Below are 8,812 nucleotides of genomic sequence, written 5' to 3'. Positions count from 1 at the left end.
GTTTCCAGGCTCTCCGGTCGTTAATGCGGTCTCTAATGTTTCCTTGTGAAGTTCTGCCTGTGAAGCCTGATTCACAAGGTAAACCATTGCAATGAATATAGCCAAATTACCCTCCAGGTCTGAATTTCAACCTTTTTCTCCAGAAAACGGAGATGTATTCAACTATATTCATTCAAGAAGTAGTCCCCACGTGTTTACCATGGGCCGGCAATGAGGTCTAGGCACTGATGGCCCCCAGAGTTGAGCTGAGGATCTGGAGGCGTCAAGCCACCTTGGACTGGATAACAACAGAGTAAGTGTGGTTGGATCCAAGTGCTCACAGCCGCGTCTACCGAGGAGAATCCTGGTGGCTCGGAACCGAGCTCTGACATCCCTGAGCTGCCAGTGGTTCTCCAAAAATGGTGAGTAGTTGCTGTCCTCCGGTGGGCCTCAGGAGGCCTCCTCCCATGCAGGAGCCGGGGCTTGGACCGGTGGATTCTTGGGGTTTCGAGGACGACAGCCTCAAAGGCCTGAAGGGCACACCCAGGGGCTGGGCGCTGGGTGATCCCCCTGGGCCACTGTGTACCGTCACAGCCCTCCAGCTGTGGCGCCTGTGGCGGCGCCGCCGCGCGTGGCCACAGCGACACCTCCTGGAGAGAGGTTACTCTAACACGTGACTTTCCGCGGGCCTGAGTCCGCTTCCGCTTCTCACCTGACCCAGCGCTCCGGCCTGCGAGCCCAAGCGCGGGCAGGCGAGTGCAATCACAGTCCCCGCGGGTCTGAGGACCGGGCCTGAAGGGTTTGGCTCTGCCCGATGGAAACAGACGACAGTCCCCTTGGGCGGCGAGAATTCGTCGACGCCTGCGCACTCGTTCTTGAGCGAAATCGCCACCGCTGAGAAATTTGTCCCAGATGACTCGCCATCCGTTTCCAAGGCAACCAGGAGCCCCCTGGCCACGGCGCGCAGCCTGCGCCGCTCTCCGGGGCCAGACGTGCGATGGCTGCAGCGAGCCCCAGCGTTTTTCTGCTCATGGTCAACGGGCAGGTGGAGAGCGCCCAGGTGAGCACCATGGACCCCACTCGGGGACAGCCCGTTCCCCTCCCCGAGCTCTCCCTTCAGCTTCTAGAGAGCCAAGCCATTGTTCTGAGCTCAAGCAGTTGGAAAGGAGAACCAGCATTTGAGATTTGGCGCCAGGTTGCTGGTCCGGACAAACAGGCGTGCGAACAGACTTCGAGACGTTGACCTGGTACCAAAGTCACACTCTGGCCTTCAGCTTGTTTACTTGGTTTTAGTGATGGGATGGGACTAATGGGAGGGAAGGCTCGGTTGACCCACTTAACAGCTAGGAAAATTTACCAGAAGGCGGTGGTCAGGGCGGGATTCCGCTATCCGACAGAGCTTTGCCACATTGTACTTCTGGGCTGCTTGTTGAAAAATGCTCATTTATTCCTACTTATTCCGAGGTTTGGCTCAGCCAATTTAAGTTCTGCCAAACCCGAAGCTCGGTTCCTGCCTTCTTGATTCATTAGGTACTGCGTCCTCCCGTTTTCCTTTATCAAATAAGAGAATGTCTAGCTGGGCTGAGTACTGTACACCTCCTCCAGTTTCTGCTCTGGACCTTCCCTTCCCCCACACCTCAGTCCCAGGCATGCTCTTTGGCCCTATTGCTTCCTGAGTGTCTTGTCAGAGTGATTCCTGTAGATTTAATTTGTACCCAGCCCTGAAGACACACAGAGACATGAAACTTGTTCCTTCCTCAGTTTACGAGGGTTGTTTATGAGGGATGCCCAGAAGGAGAAATAAAGAGGATGTAGGGAGCCAAGCAATGATTGTGAAGCCAGCTAAGGAGTGAAAAACACCCCTGAAAGATGGGCAAGGACCTGTAAGATGATGGGCTGGAAAAGACAGACAGAAAGCTGACTGACAAAGAAGCCTACGTTAGGGGACTTGGCAGTCTGGGACTAACTCCCACCCCTGCTGAAATCCATGCCCAGCCACATCCTGCATCCCAGGTGCAGGATTCATAATGCCTGCCCACTGCACCTGCCCCACTAATGTGTGGCCTCAGCTTGCACTTTCTAAACAGAGCCCTGTGTACTTTCCTTTCAGTTTCCAGAGTTCGACGACCTCTACTGCAAGTACTGCTTTGTGTATGGCCAGGACTGGGCCCCAACAGCGGTGAGTTGGACTCATGGGCGCCCTCCCCCGCCCCATGTAGAGCTTTAGTGATTCCTAAAGTGTCTCTCATACCCTCTTATTTCATACCCAAGAGGTAAATGCTGAGGTCAGAGGTGACTCAAACATGAGTTTGCTCCTAGGAACACATCCACTACTGGGTTCACTAATGTACCCTTGCAGTCTGTGCCTGGTGGCAGCCTAGGAAGGCAGGCCCAGAGAACCACCACCTGAGGTGGTGGACACCCCAGACAGCAGAGAACACCGGAAGCCAGGACAAAATGAAGGATCTTCCTCAAGGTTTTGAGAGCAGTCTTTCACTACAGGAAGGGGCTGTGGCGAAGACTACCACTACGCCATGCTTTATTTGCACAGCGCTCACTTAACCCTCACAACAGTTTAAAAAGTGGAGCCAATTGTGGTAGCGTAGGCTGTAATCCAGCAAGACTGAGGCAGGAGCATCTCTGGGAACTCAGGGTCAACCTGGGCTACATATATAAGACCCAGACAAAGAAAACAAAGTAGAAGCCCAACTTCTTTGAGCCTGAGTTTTATCATTTGTACCACATTTCTTTTTTCTTATACCTAAATTTTAAAAAAACTTCAATATTAGAGATTATATTTAAAATTATGTGTATGTTTATCTATATATGGCTATGAATGTAAGTGGCTATGGAGGTCAGAGCTGGGGACTACAGAAAAGAATGAGCAGTTAAGAGCGCACACTCTTGCAGAGGACCCCAGTTTGATTCCCAGTACCCACATGGTGGCTCATGACCATCTGTAACTTAAAGACTACTACTGAGTCTTTTGGGAGTGACCAATACCTGACCGAAGTCCCGTCTTTGTGGAGCACATGTTCTTGTAGAGAAGACCAATGCACCAACACTCTGGTCTGGTAGAACCAGACCAGAGGGGGTGGAATGAAAGGGGCAGTGGATCAGGAGCTAGCGGGACGGTGGAGTCTTGACCACGGCATTTTTGGGTAAATACCTAAGGGAAGGGTGGGAATGAGAGACACAGGAAGAGCTGAAATTGTCGTCCCACTCTGCCCACGTAAATGGAAGAGGCCTGAGAGCCTGGAACTCAGACCAGGTAACTGTCAATCACACAGGGTCTGGAGGAAGGGATCTCCCAGATAGCATCCAAGAGCCAAGATGTACGGCAAGCACTGGTGTGGAACTTCCCCATCGACGTCACCTTTAAGAGTACCAACCCCTATGGCTGTGAGTCTGTGGGCCATGATGGAAGGGGGGATCCTCTGCCACACCTCCCACCACTCTCCTTTTAGGTGACCACTGCCAGTGTCTTGAGTTTGTGCCCTAGCTTTTTTTTTTTTTTTTTATTATGTATACAATGTTCGGCCTGAACATACACCTGAACGCCAGGAGAGGGCACCAGATCTCATTATAGATGGTTGCTGGGAATTGAACTCAGGACCTCTGGAAGGTCTGACCCCAAGTCACTCAACTTCTCACTGTCTAGTGCTCAGGTCAGCTCCAGCCCCTGCTCATTCTGTCCCGGTCACTCGGAGCCATCTTCTGAGCCTTTTTTCATGTTCTGGGCAAAGCTCTCCCCTCATCTGACAGCCACCCGTCTAAGCCTGAGCCCGCGCAAAGCTAGCAAAGCAATGGAGGCTGACCAGCCAAGTTAAGGCTGATCTGTCAGGCCTGTGACGGCAGTTCAGAGAACACTCACTGAGGGTGCAGTGTAAAACTAGAACTGAACAGAGACCTGTCTGCCTGTGTGAGTCCTTTCCTGAGCATATACCCAACAGAGATCAGTACTCAGAGATAGGTCCAGAAGTGTGACAAGAATTCACTGCAACAGTTCTCAGGAGGAACAGCCCATGTACCCATGATCACTAACAGCTGCAGGATACTATAGTGGTCAGCTGCTTAGCATTCAGAATGAACAAACCACTATAAGGAACTATCTGAGTAACTCCCCGGTTACTTTTGGTGGCAGAGGAGAGGGAAGGTCACAGATTTGGCCTTCACTGAACACCTCCTATGTCTGTTACCATCCCAAGGTGATTAGACACAAGAAAGCTGAGAGAAAAAACATGTCTGCAGCCGTTTAGCAGTAACCACAGAGCCAGCTTCCAGGCCCCACCTGTCATCTGGAGTAGCTGACACTAGTAGATCTGTCTGCTACAGCTAGAGGGGAAGACAAGGAGGTGGAGGCACCTAGCAGGCCTGGCTAGATGTGTACAGGAAGTATATGGAAATGTTGAGAATTACCCCAATTTTCCAAAGGACGTCACAGCTTGTAAAGACCACCGTTCTTCAGAAAGGAAGAAAGCAGGGGCTCAGGGTTGGCACAGGGCCTCCTCGTGTGTCTACTAAATGTTTTGGCTCTATCTTCCCAGCTGTGAGCAGAGGTATGGGGAGCATTCCCAGGGCACCAGCAGAGACACAGAAAGCAGCAGGGGACAGAAGCCGTGGGTGTGGACAGGAGTCCTAGGATTTGTGAGTCCCGCCCCAGACCTCAGCTAGGCATACCATTTACTGCACCCCGTCCACGTTTTCCCTACATGCCAACCTTGTCCTTCCCAAGGGCCACAGATTGTGCTCAGCGTGTATGGCCCTGACGTGTTTGGGAATGATGTGGTCCGAGGCTATGGAGCTGTGCACGTGCCCTTCTCTCCTGGACGGTAGGTTCCTGATCACCCATCTGTCCCTTGCTGACAGGCAAACCTTGGGAACAGCACTTTTAGACAGCAGGCTTTCTGGCCACTGCTCTTCCTTGGACTTGGGCAGGATGTGTGTAGGGGCCTGGGTGACCTGGGTATAGGCCTACACTTTGGAGGAGACACATGGGTGGTGGACACGCGCTGCTGAAGAGGGATGGTAGCGGGTATAGAAAGAACAAAGCATTGTGTGCAGCCATACATGGTAATCTGTTCCTGCGCATCTCTGTGTGAAAACATGGTTTCAGGCACAAAAGGACCATCCCCATGTTTGTGCCGGAGTCTACGTCTGCACTGCAGAAGTTTACAAGGTAGGCCTCCTGCTTGCTCTTCATCTAATGGGTGACTAGATGGCAGGCACCTTCCACCCGAGACCTGGAAATCTCACAGGTCTTCAGGCGGCTGTTCCTAGAGACAGATGGAGATAGGGATGCACACGGGCCACTGCTGAGTCCTTGGGCTTCCTCAGGCCACTGGTGGCTTAAGGCTGAGGCTTTCTTCTGTTTCCTGCCCTTGTCACATAGAAGTGCTGCATATCAGGATGCAGCAGCATAAGGCCAACTCCTTAAGACCAGTCACAGTGCCACTAGTTTATGACACATCTGCTAACCTCCTTCATGCATGGGCACCGCAGGCCACTTTGGGTAGGAACAAGGGCGGAGTCAAGCAGCAGCCATGAGAAAGCATGTCAACACACAGGGCCCTGCAAGCTCTTGTAGGACCTGAGGAAGACTTAAGAGTTAGGAGCAGCAGCTAGGAGGATGCTGCAGCCAGCAACTATGAAGGGATTGGGAGTGGGGTGTGCTGGGAGGCAGGTAGGGCCAGGACATGGCAATGAGGTCCCAGACAACAAAACAAGTGCTGGAGATGCCCCAGTGTAAAGGCCTTCTACCCTTTGCCACATTCAAGGAGGAGTTTGAAGGACCTGCTAGCCCAGCTCTGCTGCATGCTCTTCTCTGCTCCCCAGAAGCTTGAGTAGGATAAGAGGAAAGTGAAGGGCCACTGAGTTCCAGGCAGCAGCCAGTGAGCAGCCCTCCTGCAAGCTATTATCAGGCAAGAGGGACCTGATCAGAGTCCTGATGGGTAAGGGGGCAGCCCAGCCCAGGAGGCCATCTGGAGTCTTAGAGGGAAGGGAATTGGCTTCAGCCCTGAGATTGATGCCCACTGCTGCTAAGATACCCTCTAGGTGGAGCTCAAGAGGGAGGGTTCTTAGCCCTGGAAGAGACACCAACCCTTGGGACTGTTGTAGTGATGAGGGCATGTCAATAGGCTTAGACAGTCCAGTAGCCTTAGAAGAACGGAGCCGGACCTGTTTTGAGAGGGCTGAAGAAAAGCTCTGGACTGCAGGAGGAAGGACTTACGGCTTGGCCATCCTGGCAGCACTGTCTTTACCTATGATGTAGATTAACCCAGGATCATTTCCACCTTGCAGCATTCTTAGGAAAGCACACAGACCCTCTTCGGTCACCTTCCCAGTGTCTTCAGTCCTTGCCCCGGTGTTTCTAGAGTCATTACTCGGCCTGCTGCAGCCTCTCCAATCTAGTCTTTACAAAACCCTTAGGGCGGTGTCGCTGCGGGAAGCTGCCTTGGCACACCCTCTGCATTTTGGAGGCACTTGAGCCAGGATGGCAGTGGCCTCTTCCCTCCTTTGCTTCCCATTTGCCTGGCCTTGGATTTTGGGCCCACTAGGTTCTGCTTTGTCTCATGGTAAGAGTGGGGTGTGCCTTCGTGCCAGCGGTTTCTCTGAGACTCATCATAGTACTAAGGTGAATGTAGTTAAAGCTTTGCTCCATGAAGGGGAAACATAAAAAGGTACACCCACCCACCCAGTCCCTTCTGGAATCCGCAGATGTAGGAACCCTGGCTTCTCTAACCCCACCTTAGGTTGTCTAAACAGCTGGTTCTCCTCTTCACTGCCGTCCCCCCAGTCTAACAGGGCTGCTGAGGTCTAGCCTGGGAGGCCAGGGGTCCAGCATAGCTGTAGGTGCTAGATGTGTAGTCGAGGTTACCAGAAAGCCCCACCTCCGCAGGCAAACGAATGCTGGTGGATTATTCCACAAAGCCTGAGTTGGTCCTGGCTGCTGTGCTTAGGCTAATCCTGTGTATGCTCCAGGACTGTGGTTTCCAGCAAGGTGCTGGGCTTGAACATCCTGCCCATGTCTTAGAGCCCAGTCGTAGTGCAGTAGGACTGTGGCTAATGTGAGTCACGAGACACTGTAGGAAACGCTTCCAGGTTTGTACGTCAGTTCCCTGGACTTCCAGGGCCACACAGGGTGCCTTTGCTTCATAGTCTCATGAGGTAGGTGCTATTGCCTTTTACAGTAGACCAAAAGGTTAAGTGATGGAGTATGGCTTGTTCTGGATCCCACACAAGGTCGTCAAGCTTGGGGAGCTAGATCTGGCCCATCTTTGGATTGGATTCTCTCCTGAGTGGCTAAGGGCCACACTATCTTGTTTTGCCTCTCCTCACCCACTGATTTCTTTTGGAGGTTTCCATGGGTTTGGGTTGTACTCCCTGCTCCAGATCTTCAGCATTCATCCTTTGTATAAACCCATGAGGCTACATAGGGTAGACACTGCTTAGGGCACCTGGGAGAGTACTACTAGAACTGTTGGCCACAGACGCAAACATGGGACATCTCCTGGCACCCCTACCTGGCCTATCAAATAAGTAGAAGGTTGTCCTAATACCTAGAGGAGAGGTTGTGGGGAGTGTTCAAACCAGGACCACTCTTTGTTTAGTGTCTGAAGCCAGCAAGGCCCGAGTGCTTCTCACTGGTATTTTCCTATGTCCTCAGCTGGTTCATGGGACGGCGGCCTGAGTACACGGACCCCAAAGTGGTGGCCCAGGGTGAAGGCCGGGAAGGTAAAGCCTGATTCTCCCAACCATAATGAAGGGGTGAGGTGGGCACCCAACCCCCAGGAAACAGGTGGGTGAAGGCCAGGGAACTTCCAGAAAACTGGGACCTGGTAATATACAAGCCACCCAAAGAAATTTCTAGACCATCACCAATACGAGGGCTTCAGCAGGTGGTTTGCCATGTGCAACTAATGCTCACCTTCTGTCCCCAGTGACCCGTGTGCGCTCTCAGGGATTTGTCACCCTTCTCTTCAATGTGGTGACCAAGGATATGAAGAAACTGGGCTATGACACTGGGCCTATGGATACACAAGGAGCCCTGGGTCCCAGTCTGCCCCAGGGCAACCTACAATGAAAGTATCCGGCCTTCTGCCCACCACTGTGCCCCACGGCCCACACACAACCAAGGACAGTATCAACCTCGGGTGTAACCTGGCTGGGAGGTAGGGAAGCTAAAGTTGTATATAATAAAGCACCATATCCCACCCCTCCCCCGACCCAGAGATTCTGAGGCCTGGATGTCTTACTTTCTTCATTAGCGCCTGGGTCTCAGCCTCTCACGACATACCGCAGTAGGTGCCATGCTGGAGTGGAGGCCTCCCCAGGATTGCTAACTCACTTGCTCAGAGCTGAAACCCTTTCAGTGCTTCAGCACCCATCTTTAACACTTTTCTTCCGCAGCAGCAGGAAGGGTTAAAGTCATTTGTTCCATGGCTGACACTATGACTGTCCAACCACAAGTGCCCTGAGGGGCACCTGCCTTCCACCTTCCATCCCTATCCGAAACTCCTGTCACACCTCTGCTGTGCTGCCAAGAGCCTGAGAACAGTGCAAGAACCATCCCAGGCAGGAGGCTGACAAGCAAGCCCCACAGTCCAGCACCCTGGCGTCTGTGGGAGAACAACTGGGCCTCAGTTTCTCCATGCATGCACGTGTTGGTGTTGGCACACAACCCAGCATGTACCGAGGCAGCTGCATTTAGCCTTCTTTACCCAGAAGAGAAGCTGACCAAGGCCTTCAAACCAGCCCCACTACCACACAATGTCTGAGTCATTGGGACGTCTGAGTGATCATCTGGGCCAAGCTCCCTCATCTACCTCCCCTA

The 8,812-nt window shown here is 52.6% G+C and overlaps 1 protein-coding gene across 2 annotated transcripts; it reads left to right on the top strand.

Moving 5' to 3' along the window:
- The first annotated feature begins 890 nt into the window (after positions 1-890).
- Positions 891-8,204, top strand: B9d1 (B9 domain containing 1). Of its 2 annotated transcripts, XM_055594305.1 has the most exons (7): positions 891-1,039; positions 2,090-2,158; positions 3,270-3,381; positions 4,715-4,811; positions 5,096-5,158; positions 7,646-7,713; positions 7,920-8,204. In XM_055594305.1, exons 1-7 carry the CDS (start codon positions 977-979, stop codon positions 8,060-8,062), a joined length of 615 nt encoding a protein of 204 aa, XP_055450280.1. In that variant the 5' UTR covers positions 891-976; the 3' UTR covers positions 8,063-8,204. The 2 variants fall into 2 exon arrangements, with proteins under 2 accessions (XP_055450280.1, XP_055450282.1); XM_055594307.1 differs by lacking the exon at positions 3,270-3,381 and having other exon boundaries at positions 4,723-4,811.
- Positions 8,205-8,812: the final 608 nt, after the last annotated feature.

This window comes from Psammomys obesus, unplaced genomic scaffold, assembly GCF_907164565.1.
Source record: "Psammomys obesus unplaced genomic scaffold, mPsaObe1.curated_primary_1811, whole genome shotgun sequence".
In the NCBI taxonomy this organism is placed as follows: Eukaryota; Metazoa; Chordata; class Mammalia; order Rodentia; family Muridae; genus Psammomys; species Psammomys obesus.
The sequence above is the reverse complement of the archived record's forward strand: the minus strand, read 5'-3'. Positions and strand labels throughout refer to the sequence as shown.